Source organism: Neomonachus schauinslandi, chromosome 10, assembly GCF_002201575.2.
Source record: "Neomonachus schauinslandi chromosome 10, ASM220157v2, whole genome shotgun sequence".
In the NCBI taxonomy this organism is placed as follows: Eukaryota; Metazoa; Chordata; class Mammalia; order Carnivora; family Phocidae; genus Neomonachus; species Neomonachus schauinslandi.
Window position 1 is genome coordinate 57,928,527 of NC_058412.1, and position 16,773 is coordinate 57,945,299.

The 16,773-nt window shown below is 34.4% G+C and overlaps 1 protein-coding gene across 1 annotated transcript in view; it reads left to right on the forward strand.

Moving 5' to 3' along the window:
* Positions 1 to 16,773, forward strand: part of LOC110588787 (WD repeat containing planar cell polarity effector) — a 341,481-nt gene that overhangs the window by 265,868 nt on the left and 58,840 nt on the right. The window contains exon 14 of the mRNA XM_021699173.1: positions 3,178 to 3,340. Coding sequence (XP_021554848.1) covers positions 3,178 to 3,340 — 163 coding nt within the window. The remainder of the gene's footprint in view (positions 1 to 3,177; positions 3,341 to 16,773) is intronic.

Consider the following 16,773-nt stretch of genomic DNA (forward strand, 5'->3'; position numbering starts at 1 on the left):
CATCATAGTCAATAGTGAAAAACTGAAAGCTTTTCCTCTACAATCATGAACAAGATAAGGATGCCCTCTTCTCTATTTCTTTTCAACACAGTACTGGAAGTCCCAGCCAGAGCAATTGGGAAATAAAATAAATAAAAGGCATCCAAATCAGAAACAGACTCTTAACTACAGAGAAGAAACTGATGATTGCCAGAGGGGACGTAGGTGGGAGGATGGGTAAAATAGGTGATGGGGATTAAGGAGTGTGTTTGCTGTGATGAGCACCGGGTGTTGTATGGAAGTGTTGAATCACTATATAGTATACCTGAAACTAATATTACATTATATGTTAACTAACTGGAATTTAAATAAAAACTTAAAACAAATTTTTAGTGAATAACTTGTAAAGAAAATTTTAAAAACAATTCTGTTTACAAGAGCATCAAGAAAAATAAAAATTTTAGGAATAAACCTAAGGAGGTGAAAGACTTATACACTGAAAAGTAGAAAACACTGCTGAAAGAAAATAAACACAGTACTAAGTGAAAAAGCATCCCTTTTGTTTATGGGTTGTAGGATTTATTTTTAAAATGTCCATACATCCCAAAGGAATCTACAGATTCAATGTAATCTTATCAAAATCCCAATGACATATTTTACAGAAACAGAAAAACCCATCCTAAAATTCATATGGAATCTCAAGAGACCCTGAAGAATTAAAGTAATTTTGAGAAAGAATAAAGCGTAAGGACTCACACTTCATTTCAAAACTTACTACACAAAGCTACAGTAATCAAAACAATATAGTACTGGCATAAAAACAGACATATAGAGTGATGGAATAAAACAGTCTAGAAATAAACCCTTACATATATGGTCAAATGATTTTCAACAAGGGTGCTGGGTTCATTCAGTGGGGGGAAGGAAAATCTTTTCAACAAATGGTGCTTGGAAAACTGGATATCCATATTTTATTTTATTTTATTTATTTATTTATTTTTAAAGATTTTATTTATTTATTTGAGAGAGAGAGAGTGAGAGACAGAGAGCATGAGAGGGGGGAGGGTCAGAGGGAGAAGCAGACTCCCTACCGAGCAGGGAGCCAGATGCGGGACTCGATCCCGGGACTCCAGGATCATGACCTGAGCCGAAGGCAGTCGCCCAACCAACTGAGCCACCCAGGCGCCCTGGATATCCATATTTTAAAAAATGAAGTTGGACCTTTAACTTGTACCATATATGAAAATTAACTCAAAATGTATCAAAGACCTAAATGTAAAACCTAAACTACAAAACTTTTAGGGAAAAAACAGGGAGAAAGTTTCATGACATTGGATTTGGCAATGGTTACCAAAAGTATAGGCAACAAAAGTAAAAATAAATCGGACTGCATCAAAATTTAAAACTTTTATTCATCAAAGGACACTATCAACAGAATAAAAAGGCAACCCATGAAATGGGAGAAAATACTTGAAAATCATATATCTGATAAGGGATTAATACCCAGAATATATAAAGTATTCCTAAAACTCAACAAAAATCAAACAACCTGATTCAAAAATGGGCAAATGGACTTGAATAGATATTTCACCAATGAAGATAAATAAATGGTCAATAAGGACATGAAAATATGTTCAACATCACTGATAATTATGGAAATGCAAAATCAAAACTATAACAAGTTATCACCTCATACCCATTAGAATGGCTATAATAATAATAAAAAAAATACACCAAAATTACAAGTGTTGGCAAAGTTGTGGAAAAATTGGAGCACTGTTGGTAGGATTGTAAAATGGTGCAACCACAATGAAAACAACATGGTGGTTCATTAATTAAAAACAGTTGGGGCACCTGGCTGGCTCAGTCGGAGGAGCATGCGACTCTTGATCCGGGGGTTGTGAGTTTGAGCCCCACACTGGGTGTAGAGATTACTTAAATAAAACTTTACATTTAATTAAAGAAATTGCTTAATTAAGAAATTAAAAATAGAACTTACATATGATCCAGCAACCCCACTTATAGCTATATATCTAAAGGAATTATAATCAGGGTATCAAAAAGATATCTGCACACCCATATTCATAACAGAATTATTCACGATAGCCAAAGCTGGAAGCAATCCAAATTTCCATGGATGGACAAATGGATAAACAAAATGTGGTATATACATATGGTGGAATATCATTCAGCCTTAAAAAGGAAGGAAATCCTAAAACATGGATAAACCATGAGGACATTATGCAGAGGGAAATATGCCAGTCACATAAATGCAAATACTATCTGATACCACTTAAATGAAGTATCCAAAGTAGTCAGATTTATAGAAACAAAAAGCAAAATGGTGGTTACCAGGGCCTAGAGGAAGGGAAAGAGAAATAAATAGGGAGTTGTTTAATGGGTGTACAGTGTCAATTTTACAAGCAGAAAAAAATTTTGGAGATGTATTGCACAATAAGATGAATATACTTACTACTACTGAACTGCACACTTAGAAAATAGTTAACATGTAAAAAAAAAAATACACACACATAGTGTGGTCCTAAGAGTTTTTGGCCTTTAATAAAGTTTATGTTTTTTCAGATATATTTTTCACAACTTCAACATGTTTCACAATTTTTCTAAACAATGCCCTAAGCTGCCAATTTTAAAGTTTGCTCTGTACATCTGTATGATGTGGGAACAGCAAACTCTCTATACACTTTAAAATTCCAATTAAGATGAGTAAATATTGGAAAAGATACATTCCTATAAAAGATACTTTCCTTTTTTGCTTTCAAATTGTGTTCTATATGTGGGATGTAAAATAATTCACTTCTATTTTCCAATATAATAAAGTATTCCAGTAGTTAGTTAACAACAACAAAAAATATTTGATTAATAAAATGCTGGTTAAAAACACTATGAATGGGGAAGTTATAAATGAATTTTTTAAATGTGAATTTGAAAACATTAATTCATTCAATTATCAAATGTGAACTTGAAAACATTAATTACTCAGTTATCAAATTCCCCTGGTTGAGCTAAGTGTCAGAAGGAGAGAAGTCATATAGGGAGTACGACTACAAGATTTACACTATATAGTTAACAAATTTTTAAAAAGTTTCATTGGGATATGTGGAAGTTTTCCTGTAATCATAAAGGAGCTAGCAGAAATCTTATTTGATTTTGACTCATACCTTGATCATTTTTTAACAGAACTCCTGGGGCCTTTGGACAGAGGAGATATGCTAAATGAAGCTTTTGTTGGCCTATCTTTAGTTCCTCAAGGAGAAGACACATTTCCAGATAACCTCCCTCCCTTTTGTTCAATCCATAAACATATTATTCAACAAAGAACACTGAATGTCTCTTCTAATAGGTAAGATACGTTGAATTGAGAAAAGTGCTCCATAGAGTGTTTAGTATTAAACAATTTAAATATTCCCTGTTGAAATGCAAACTAATACTTAAGCAAGAATATTTCAAAATGTCAAAGAAAAAAATGTGCACTTTCTCATGGCGATGACTTTGCAGTAGTTTGGTCATGCAAGAGCAGGTATGATGGAGGAAGAATTCAATGTAAACAGAATACTGTTAGAATGAATGTTATTCCAGGCCAAGATGAACATGAAATTACTATAACATATCAGATTCTATTTTTATTCTGTTGTTAAATTTTAGAATTGTTAGATTATATTAAAATATTAATTTTTAGTATATTTAGTATGTTTAGTATATTTAGTTTGTAACTCATATGATTGTACTTATGCAACTTTGCCATTAGTTTCTGAAATCTGATAAATGATAATTTCACATATATCCAGCTGATTATATGGGTTATTGAGAAAATAAACAGGATAAATGTGAAATAAAAATACGAGACAAAGTAATATTATTTATAATGGTAATTATGTTAGTCACCATTATAATTTGCTCTGAAGCAAAGGTCAACAAACTTTTTGTGTAAAGCACCAGATATTAGGCTTTGTGGATCATACAGACTCTATCACAACACTCAACTCTGCCATTGTAGTATGAAAGCAGCCACAGACAATACATAAATAAATGAGAGTGGCTGTGTTACAATAAAACTTTATTTAAAAAACAGGTGGTGGGCAGGATCTGGCCCCCATTCTGCAGTTTACACACCTGCTCCTGAGGATCCCAACTATATGCAGTAATTGTGAAGAGGCCATATTTTTTATATATATCATATGAAATATAGGTCATATATTTCATATCAATTATACATATATACTCATAATATCCTTGAGGAAAATGCCTCAAACTACATAGTTTAATTAATACTAAATAAAGGAGCAGAATTTCCAGGTATGGCAGAGTTTAGAGGTGAGTAAATCTTCTCCCCAGAAAACAATTATAAAACTGGACAAAAATTACCATTTCAGAGCTCTGGAAATCAAATAGGAGCAAACAAGAATTTGATAAGAATTATTCATGAAAAAATGCTGAACTTCTAGTAATAAAGGGGAAATCTGATATTCAGGGGCTGCTCCCATCCTTTCTTGACCCCCAAGCTAGTTCAGCCTTGTGGTTCTACTAGGGTAGGACAGGCTGTGAAAAACAGCAGCTGACTTGATTTGGAGCTTAGAGTGGAAGAACCCTGCCCAGCAGCATTATCAATAAAACAGCAAACTAACTGTCAGTAAAAGTAACAAATTTGATAGGAAATGAACAGGGAAAGCCATAGCTCTACTAGCCTGCTTAGGTCAAGTGACAAAACAGGAGACTAGCCAAAAATTTTTTAACAGGAAGATCTGGAATAAGACAATCAGAGAGGGTCTAATTAAGCTCTCTACACATTGCTGATGGAGTTGTATGACCTCTTATTTTTTGGCTCCCTTTTATCTTGTGGGACCCTAAATTTTCCCCTTTTGCTTCTTTCTTCCTTCACACCCAACTGTCAGAAGGTGCCTCTCTCTTTTTGCCTTTTTTTCACCCACCCATCTCCCCACCACAGAAGCTGTGCATTTAAAAAACTACCCCTTCACACTGCATGGTGTAGTTCATGCTCTAATCTACAAGAACACCAGGATGTGGAGATCATGCTCTGGGATTTGGCATTTTTTCCATTTTATTTACAATTGTCTGGAAGTTCTCTGTCAAGTCATGCTGAAGGTGGGGCTTTCATGTAGTTTCTTTTCTTTTATTATGTTCTATATCATTTATACAGGAAGTACTGAGAAGTGCAAAGGAAGGCAGCCAGTATTGTCTTCAACTAACTGGAAGTCTTACTTCTTTATTTACTTTTTTAAAAATGATTTTACTGGGGTATAATTTACATGCACCATAAAATCTGCCCCCTGTAAGTATACAATTCAATGATGTTTGCTAAATTTATAAAGTTATGCAACTACCACCAGAGTGGTTTTAGAACATTTCCATTGCCACAAAGTTCCCTTGTGCCAACTTACAGTGCATTCCCACTCCTACCTCCAGCCTGAACCACTCACTGGTCTGCTTTCTGCCTCTAGAGGAACTTCATATAAATGAAATCCTATAGTCTGGAAACTTCATATAAATGAATTCATACAATATGTTGTCTTTTGTGTCAGGCTTTTTTCACTTAGCATTATGGTTTCTGAGGTTCATACATGTTGTAGCATGTAGTTTATTCCTTTTTCGTTTCTGAATAGTATTCCATTGTATGAATATACCACATTTTGTTTATCTACTCAGCAGCTGCTGGATATTTTTAATTACTTCCAGATTTGGGCTATTATGAATAATGTTGTTATAAATATTCACATATAAGTCTTCAAGGGGACATGTTTTCAATTCCCATGGGTAATATCTAGGAGTGGAATTTCTGGATCATATTTTAAGTTTATATTTATCTTGTTAGTTTTTAGAAACTACCAAATTGTTTTTCCAAAGTGATTATAACATTTTACATACCCATCAGCAATGTGCAAGGGTTCCAGTTTCTCTATATCCTCACCTGTGGTTGGTATTGTCAGTCTTTTTGATTATAATCATTCTACTGGGTATAAAGTAGTATCTCATTATGATTTTAATTTGCATTTCCCTAATGACAAATGATGTGGAGCATTTTTATGTGATTATTAGCCATTAGTATATCTTCTTTGGTGAAATATCTATTCAAAACTCTGTCCATTTTTAAAATAATTTCTCTTATTATTGAATTATAAGACCTCTTTACATATTCTTAATTGTAATCAGGTACATGATTGGCAAATATTTTCTCCCAGTCTGTGGCTTGCCCTTTCATTTCCCTAATCGTGTCTTTTGAAGTGCAAAAGTTTCAAATTTGGTAAAACCTAGTGTAGTTATGGTTTCTTTTATTGATTATGCTTTCATTTTGTATAGAAGAAATTTTTTTCTAACTTAAAATCACAAAATTTTCTCTTATGTTTTCTTCTGGAAATGTTATAGCTTTAGCTTTTACACTCAAGTCCATGTTGAGTTCATTTTTATGTATGATGTGATATAAAGTGTCTAAGTTCATTATTTTGTAGATGAAAATCCAGTTGCCTTTATACATTTGTCAAAAATCAGTTGATCATAGGTGTAAAGATTTATTTCTGGACTTGGCACTCTGTTCCATTGGTCTCTATATCTACTTTTACACAAACAAGTGCCAGACTTAGCTATACTGAGGGCTCCATGAACCAGAATCTCCCAAAATACATTCCAATACCACAAAAATAAACAGGAAATAGATGAACAGTTCTAGACAGTTACTTCAAAAAAACAGAAAATGAACCCAACACATACCAATTGAGAAAAATTCTCACCCCCCCCAAAACAACCATGAAATAGAAGAAAACTACAACACTCCATGCAAAATTAAATATATTCAAACAAGCAGCTGGGTACATAGAAATCCACTCTGAATTAGAAGGACAAAAACTAAGAGGAAGAGCTGGGGGTGGGAAAGGAGAAGTTCATTGCATTCAAGAAAGAAAAGAAAGAAAAATATCTTAAAATCGAAATATTACAAGGCACCCAAATGGGAATAAATTCAAATTGAAATTTAATAAGAGGCACTGAAAATGGCAGAAAACAAGACAATGAAAAGGAGATAAAGAAAAAAAAAGACAAGGGAGAAAGTAATGGAAAGAGAAATAAGGCAAAGAAGTAAGAGCATTTGTACAATTTGATTCACTGGAAACAGAATTAATATTTAAAACTATAATCCAGGGAAATGTTTCAGAAGTAAGTATTTTTTTTTAAAGATTTGGATTTACATATCAAAAGATTATACCAAGAGGCGCCTGGGTGGTGGCTGTTGAGCCTTCAGCTCAGGTCATGATCCCAGGGTCCTGGGATTGAGCCCCACATCAGGCTCCCTGCTCAGCAGGGAGTCTGCTTCTCCCTCTCCCCTCCCTCCCACTCATGGTCTCTCTCTTTCAAATAAATAAAATCTTAAAAAAAAAAATTATACCAAGTGCCTGAGAAAAATTATTATAAAAATCAGTTCAAAGACATATCTTAACAAAACTCTTAGATTTCAAAGATTAGTTTTAAAAATCTGCAAGGTCTCCTGGTAGAAAGATCAAATAACTTGCAAATGCAGAAGAATTAAACAAGCATCACCCTTTTCAAAAATAAAATACAAGGTAAGACAAAAGTAGAGCAGCGATTTTTAAAAACTCAATGAAAAGAAGTGTAAACTAATGATTTTATAGCTATCCAAGCTCTCTTTCAAGTATCAAGGCTAAAGAGAAATAGTTTTCATGAACCCTTCTTGAGGAACATACTAAAGGAAGAGCTTCATCCAACCATGAGATAACTGGAAAAACTTCAGCAAAAGAACTAATTCTGAACACTTTAATACATATAAATGTAGACAGAAGACCAAAAAAGGGGCGCCTGGGTGGCTCAGTCAATTGAGCTACAGACTTTTGGTTTTGGCTTAGGTCATAACCTCAGGGTCCTGGGATCAAGACCCGCCATGGGCTCTGCAGTGGGTATGAAGTCTGCTTAAGGATTTTCTCTCTCCCCTCCCCCTACTCACGCATACATCTGCGCATGCTCTTTCTCAAACAAATAAATAAATCCTAAAAAAAAAAAAAAAAAAGACCAAAACGGGAGAGTGGAGAGATGAATGTGGAAGACTCTTAAATAGAAATGATACAACTGAAAAAATGGGAGGGGAACAAAGAGTGAAAGAGAAAAGTAGAATAAGCTATGATTGTTTATAGACATAGGTGGGAGTTAAAAGACAATAATAAACACTGATACATCAGATAATGAAAGGTTAACTAAGAAGAGACTAAGGGCATTAGAAAAACATCAGTACAAAGGTAACCACTAAAACTAAGTACAAACCTTCCCAAAAAAATACACCCACTTAAGAAATATAAGAATCACACCCACTTAAGAAATGTAAGCAAATAGTACAAAATTCACATAATTATAAAATATTCAAAGAGAGATCAAGAATATCAGTCATATCAATTAATATAAATAGACTTAACTCCTCTATTAATAGAAAAAGATTTTCAGTATGCCCACAAACCAAGATCCAGCTATATTCTGTATACAAGAGAGACATCTAGGAGGGCACCTGGGTGGCTCAGTTGGTTGAGCATCCAACTTTGGTTTCAGCTCAGATCATGATCTCATGGGTTGTGGGACTGAGCCCTCCTTCAGGCTCCACGCTCAGCAGGGAGTCTGCTTGAAGATTCTCTCCCTTTGCCCCTCCCCCAACTTGTGCTAAAATAAATCAATCTTTAAAGAGATATATCTAAAATAAATTGATCTAGCCGTGCCTGGGTGGCTCAGTCGTTAAGTGTCTGCCTTCGGCTAAGGTCATGATCCCAGGTTCCTGGGATCGAGCCCCACATCGGGCTCCCTGACTTGGCGGGAAGCCTGCTTCTCCCTCTCCCACTCCCCCTGCTTGTGTTTCCTCTCTTGCTGTCTTTCTCTGTCAAATAAAAAAATTTAAAAAATAAATAAATTGATCTAGAAAAACTAAAAATAAAGAGATGGGAAAAGATATCCTAGGCAAATGAAAATAAGAAACCAACAGAACTCCTGATTATAGAAAGAACAGAATTAAAGCCCCCAAGTATTTAATATTGACAAAAAAATACTAACATCCAAATTTCACAACAAAGATATAACCAGTATGTAAGCACCAACTAACACAGAAACCACCTCTATGAAGTTACATCTGTAAGAAATGCAAGGAGACATAGACACTAGTAACAGGAGACTTTCACTCATTATTCTTATTACAAAATAGATTAGGCAAAAAATGAGAAAGAACACCAAAACAACATAATGAGTAATGTAATATTATGGATATTTATCAAATTGTACACTCTGATAATGGAAAAGAGATTTTTTCCCCAAATATTCACCAAAAAATGATATGTTAGGTGCCAAAAGGATATCACTAAGTTCCATAAGAAAGAACTATTAGAAATACTCTGTGATCACAATGCAATACAACTAGAAATGTTTAACGAGAAACAAAAGGACCATCCTCCTAGAAATTTTAAAGCCTTCTATTAACTCCTGCGTGAAAGAAGAAAACAGCATGAATTCTTAAAAAAATAATTACAATGAAACACTGCATATCACAATCTGTGGAATGTATTGAAAGCAATAATTAGACAAAAGTACTAGCACTAAATACTTTAATCAGAGAAAATGAAAAAACAAAATAAACTAATTCCCACTCAAAAATCTGAAAAAAATAACAAGAAACTAAACCAAAATAAGTAAAAGTAAAGGAAATAATAAAGATAAAAGGAAAAATTAATGAGGCAGAGTGGAGGTTGGGAAATTCTCTTAAACGTGTAGAGAGTAAATATTTTAGGTTTGTGGGCCATATGTTCTCTCCTGCAATTACTCAAATCTTGTCGCAGCACAAAAGCAGCTGTTTGTAATACATAAAATGAATGAACATGGCTGTGATCCAGTAAAACTTTATTTATACAAATAGGTGACTAGCTGACAGGCCATAGTTTACTGACCCCTAAGGTAGAAGTTTAAAAACAAAATAAAAAATTACAGACCTGATTAAATCTAGATGTTTTTGAAAAAAAGAAAATAGACCAAGGAGAGAAAGCATAAATATACAAAATAAGAAGTGGCACAGAGAGGGAGGAATTAACCATTGTAACAGATTTTTTTTTTTTAATAATAAGAGACCACTTTGTAGATTTCTATGCAAATACATTTAAAAGCAGAAAGAAATTTCCTAGGTAAATACAAATTGCCAAAAGTAACCACCATTAGATTTAGAAATCTGAAGCAGACCAATTTCCATGAAAGAAATACACAAAATTCTTAAGGAAGTACCCTATGAAAAAGGCCCAGATGTTTTGATTAGAGAATTCTACCTCCAACCCTTGTTCAAAGAACAGATATTTTAATTGCTCTACACTGTTCCAATACATTAAAATTAAAAACTTCCTATAGTACAAAGAAAAGATGACTACAAATGAATATCACTCATGAATATCAATGTAAAAATATTAAGTATTACCAAACAAAATTCAACCCCTCAATCTATCCTGACGTTACAAGGTTGGTTCAATGTTACCAAATCCATTGAGATGCACTGAGATCATACAGCATACTAATAGATCTATGGTTAATAAAAATCATATGATTATTTCTATAGATGCTGAAAAAGCCTTTGACAAAACACAACCCCCTCCCTGATAAAAATACTCAAGAAAACAGAAATTGAGGGATATATTATAACATAAGAATATATGTATATATACATATATATGTATACATATATAACTTAGTCCTAATGCTGGTATCTTATTTAATGGGGAATCACTAAGGGCATTTCTCCTAAGATCAGAAACAAGGCAAGAATACCCACTATCTCTGCTACTATTCAACACTGTACTAGAGTTATTAGCCATTACAATTAGATCAATCAACCAGATCAAAGGGGCAAACTATGTCCCACTGGCCAAATCCAAACCTGACTATTCTCATAAATAAAGTTTTATTAGAATAAAACCATACCCATTCATTTATTTATCATCTATAGTAGTTGAGACTGTATGGTCCTCAAAGCCTAAAAATTTATTATCTGGTACTTTGCAGAAAAATTTTGCCAATCCTTGAACTAGAGAATAAAAACTGGTAAGGAAATAAAAGTATCTTCATTTGCAATGATATGACAATATAACAGAAGAGCCCTAGGGAATCAATGATAAAACATAATCAAATATTTCAAAAATAGTAAGGTAGAAAGAAGTAAAATTAATGTACAAGAACCAATAGCCTTCATATACACAAATGAGTTAGAGGATATAATGGTAGAGGAAAACTCCATTTATGTTATCAACAAAGATTAAATACTGAGGAATAAACTGAACAACAAATATACAAAATTCACATGATGGAAATTTTAAAACACTCTGACATACATAAAAATGGCCTTGAGCAAATGAGAAGATACCCCTTTTCTTGAATAGGATGATTCAACATCATAAAGATGTCAGTTCTCTCTAAATTAATGTATTATATTAAATTATTAAATTAACTAAATTTAGAGGCACCTGGGTGGCTCAGTCATTAAGTGTCTGCCTTCCTCTTGGGTCGTGATCCTGGGGTCCTGGGATCGAGTCCCGCATTGGGCTCCCTGCTTGGTGGGAAGCCTGCTTCTCCCTCTCCCTCTCCCTCTTCCACTCCCCCTGCTCGTGTTCCCTCTCTCGCTGTGTCTCTCTCTGTCAAATAAATAAAATCTTTAAAAAAATAATAAATAATAAATTAACTAAATTTAATGTAATCCCAATAAAAAGACCAACATACTTTTTTACTGAGTTAGACAAAGTGATATTAAGGTTAACATAAAAAAAGAAAAACAAAACAAAGAAGAAACTATGAGAGAGGAGCTAGTCCACCAGATACTAAAATACCCTAACTATAAAGCTTTGTAACACTGTCACACTTGTAATTTTATTTTTATGTGATTATTAGATTACTATCTGCTTCCTCATTAACCTATAAACTCCATGAAGGCAAAAACCATCATGATTCTTAGATACTATCATTTCTTGAAGCCCTAGCACAATGCCTGGTGCATAGTTAGCACACTGCAAGGCCTACTGCACTCTTCAAGTTCTCAAGTGTGGGGGTTGGGGGGAGGAAGAGGAAAGATACAGATAAGAAACAAGCAAAAATACATAACTAAGGTCATTCAATTAATGGTAAGTACTAGGAAAAAATACAAAGAATTGGTGATTAGAGTAAAGGCACTATTTGAGTTAAGGGCTGAATGACAAGGAGTCATCTGTGTGAAAATGTGGTATACTGCCAGTAGATTCTAGGGAGGGATAACAGCACATGCAAAGGCCCTAGGGTAGAAATAAGTTTGGGAGGTTTAAGTAACAGAGAGCCAATACAGCTAAACTATAAACGGGGCATGGAAGATAATAAATTATTAGGGCCTGTAGGCCATGTCAGTGTGTATGATCTTTGTTTTAATCGCAGTGAGAAGACAATAAAGGATATTAGAGTGTGTGGTGTGCAGAATAATGGCCTCCCAAAGATGTCCACATCCTAATCCCAAGAAATGGCAAAGGGGAATTAAGGTAGCAGGTGGAATTAAGTCTGCTAATCATCTGACTTTAAAACAGGGAGTTTATGCTGGATTATCTGGATGGGCCTAATGTCATCCTTAAATGTGAAAGAGGTCCTTAAATGTGGTAGAGAGAGGCAGAGGAATCAGTGTCCAGTAACTCATGACGAGATGGACTCCACCTACCACTGCTTGCTTTGGAGGAAAGGAGCCATGAGCCAAGGAATGCAGAGTGGCCTCTAGAAGCTCAAAAAGGCAAGAAAGTAGATTATTGTCTAGAACTTCCAGAAAGGAATGCACCCTGCTTAAGTCACTAAATTTGTGCCTATTGGTTATGGCAGCAAGGAGGAATTAATACATAAGTGTTAGGATGTGTTCTGCATCTTTAACAGATCATTTTGAATGACTGGGCTGACTTGATAGGGAAAGCTGCTTTGATATCAGTGGAAATTTGAAGTGAGGTCTGTTTTCACACTTCACCACCTGAATGCTAGGGCTCAGGGCTCAATTTGAATACCAGAACTACATTGGGGAAGTTTAGCTACCCCAAGATACTTAAAAATTTTTTTCTAGAGGAGTTCAGTAATGTCTCAGGCTCTAAAAGAGAGAGAAGCAGAGTGAATGGAATGGTAGCATGGGCCCACTCACCAGGGGTTAAGGGTGTATCTACTTTTGCTCACTGTTGTATCCACAGCATCCAACCCAGTACCAGCCACAGAGTGAGCATTCAACAAATATCCCATCCATGAATGAATGAATGAACTAAAATATCAACCTACTTTATAAAATGTCCTCTTAATTTTAAATCCTTCCCTCCCATCCATTATTTACATTCTTCATATGCTTATATGACTGAATAAAATTTTAATTTCTGGGTAGCCTATGGTGAAATAAACTGAATTAACTTGAACTAAATATAATTCAGAAGCCAACTGAAAACTGGTTTTGAATAGACTGTACTGTGCTTGAGTTTATGAACGAAGTTACTTGAATATAAACTGTATGAGGGTAGAGGTTTGTCTTTTTTTTTTTTTCCCACTGCTGGATCCTCCAGGATGTAGAAAAGTGCCTGGCATGTAACAGATGCTTAATAAATATTTACTGAATAAGCAAAATAATTATTTTTGTAATACAAGAATATATAGGCTATAAGAATATAAAGCTGATAATAAGTGTGTTAAATACACACTTTAGATACCCCAAAATAATCAGGCACTTACACAGTAATAGTAGTTACTACATCTAGGGTATAAGTGTTTTTAAAAATCACCATTATGTGAATTGACTGAGATTTTATACTTTATATGTCACGACCACTATTATTCAAATAGTTGGTTTTCATATTTTTGATGTGGCTAAGACAGACATTATTCAAATGGTTAGTTTTTCTCCTATTTTTGACATGGCAGTTTAAAAAAGTTAAACAACTCGAAGAGAAAGCAGTTTAGAAAGAAAAAGGGCAAAGTGAGAGGGGCAATGATAAATAAATTAAATGATCCTAGGACTAAATATTCACCTTTAGATCTGGTACTGCTCTAAACTAGTTATTATATTTAAAATAATTCCATTTCTCTGGTTGCTTCAATTTTCCCATTTGTATTAGAATAGCCCCTTCAAGGTCTAAGATTCTTTACTGTAGAGCAATCAAACCTTGTATTTGTAACAAATGTATCTACTTTTATATTTACTGTCATAAATTAATTGTAATATTAGTTTCCTGCTATTTACTATATCTGAATTCATGCCTAAGAAACTCCAAATTAAATACTATCCTGCTAAAAGTTACTACATTTTGGCTTGGTTTTATTTGATTTGTATCTAAGCAAATTTCCTTTAATTTAGAACAAACAAACAAACAAAAACCCCCATCTATCCATAATCCTTATGTGTACCTATAAACAATATAATTGATGAAAATTTTCAGTGTTTACAAAACAAAGAAAATTGTCAACAGAATGCCTGGCGGTAGACTTACCAGAAAAAAAAAATTTACAGCCTATAATTCATGAAGATTGGCTCAAAACAAACTGTCCCTGCCAACAGAAAATCTGACAATTATTCTGTTGTCTAATTTGGCTCAGCTTAAGTTGACCTTGTTTATTCATCTCAGTCTTTTAATTCTTGTTAACTTGGCATAAGAAGAGAACATATGGCATATGTCTAGGAAGTCCATTTCTGCATCTTAAACTGAAATAAATGTAGAATATACTGAGCATTTCCAATGTGCGGCTATTAAGGTAACTTAATGTATATTACACAGGACTGATTAAGTTCAAATTATCCCCAAGATAGTTTTTGGTTTTATAGGCCACAAACATAAAACAAGTACAGACACCTTTTTCTAAGCCCCAGCATATGACTAAAACTGGCCAATTTTAAACATTTTTCCAAAGAAGACCGTCAGTCTTAAGCTCTTTTAAAACATAAAGATTAAAGGGTATTGGCATTTTGACAACCAAAAGATATTTACAGGTTTTCACTGAATCTCTAGCTATGTTTAAGAAAGCTCATCAAGATAATGTGAGGAAGATATATAATGACAGCTGGAGAACAAAAAAAGAATATTTCCATTTTCTCTCCAGCCTAATCTGGTCTCCAATGAATTTTCTTATTTTCATTTTCTGACCCACTAAAGCTTATTGTGAAAGAGAAGTTTCATTTTGTTGTGGCTTTAATGTGTCTCAAGAAAAGCTAAGAGGGAATGAGGTGCTTTACAGATTCATGGCTCTATTATAGAATCGTAGTTCTCCAGTACTAGAACTAGAAAAGCAAATATCTTGAAAATCCAAAGCTCCAAAATTTATGTATTTTAAGGGTGTTTTGGTTTGGAATGTAGTCTTTTTATTAACTAAGCAAAATGAAAAACATAAAAGTATAATTTCATGTACAAAGCCTTATCAGTATTATATATTTTGAAACCCTTAACCTTTATTAGTGGACTTCACTGTACTTGCTACATAGTATGTTTCTTCCACAAAGCTCAGAGCATTCCAACTTCATAACTCTGCATTCAAAATACAACATTTCAGCTATGGGGGGGCCCTTATTACCTAGTATTCATTATCTGAAACCCTATAGTTATATGAGTTTATATAGAGCAACAACAGTCTTCATAATGTGAAATATTTAAGAATGAGCTAACTACTTATAACCTCAGTCCCCACTCAAATATCCCTCCACATTTAATTCCACCTATTAAGTGCTAGGTTGTCAGTGCTTTCACAGACTGTCAGCTATGCAAACACCTAACATAGTAATAAAAGACATTAATAAACGACTAAAAATCTTGCACAAAAGAATATTTCATGAGCTCAATGAAAGGGATGTTGGAGAAATGTTCAGATCTCATGCAAAAACCACTGATAAATGAGGAAATGGCACTTAGATTAAGTGAAAAAGAAATTCCATAAGGATAATGAAATTAAAAGAATTCCAAAAGAAAATGAGTTTATTATCAAAGTATTAATAGAAGCCACAGAAAGATGAAGTCCTTAAGTATTTCTTGAAAAAGTGGCCCTCTTTATGATGATGTGTGTTGTGAAAGTCAAATGTGAAGTTAAAGATGCCATATAATGCTTCTAGACAATCTAGTCAGAAAAACTAGGACCACTCCCCACCCACCTAATTGATTTACTCTTTGTTCCTCCTAAGAATTTGTGCAGAGTTGAAATTATAGCCTACCTTTTATTAATAGAAGCTTTTCTATATGTTTTTACCTTGTATCTTTTAGTTAACTGTATTGTTTTTAGTTAATTATATTGTATTAATTGTATTGTTATTATTATGGTGATTTTAACATTTTTTATTTAAAGATTTATTTATTTACTTGAGAGAGAGAGACAAAGCTTGGCAGGGAGGGGTAGAGGGAGAGGGAGGGGGGAAGCAGACTCCTGGCGGAGTGCGGAGCCCCTCTTGGGGCTTGATCTCACAGCCCTGAGATCACGACTTGAGCCAAAACCAACAGTCCCATGCTTAACCAACTGTGCCACCCAGCTGCCCCTATGGTGATTTTCAATTCCAGTTTAAAGGGACTCACTTTGGGGCACCTCAGTGGCTCAGTCAGTTAAGCATCTGGTTCTTAGTTTTGGCTCAGGTCATGGTCTTGGGATCCTGGGATGGACCCCATATTGGGCTCCCCGCTCAGTGGGGAATCTGCTGGTTTCCCTCTCCCTCTGCCCCTCCCTCGACTGACTTGCTCTAAGGAAGGAAGGAAGGAAGGAAGGAAGGAAGGAAGGAAGGAAGGAAGGAAGGAAGGAAGGAAGGAA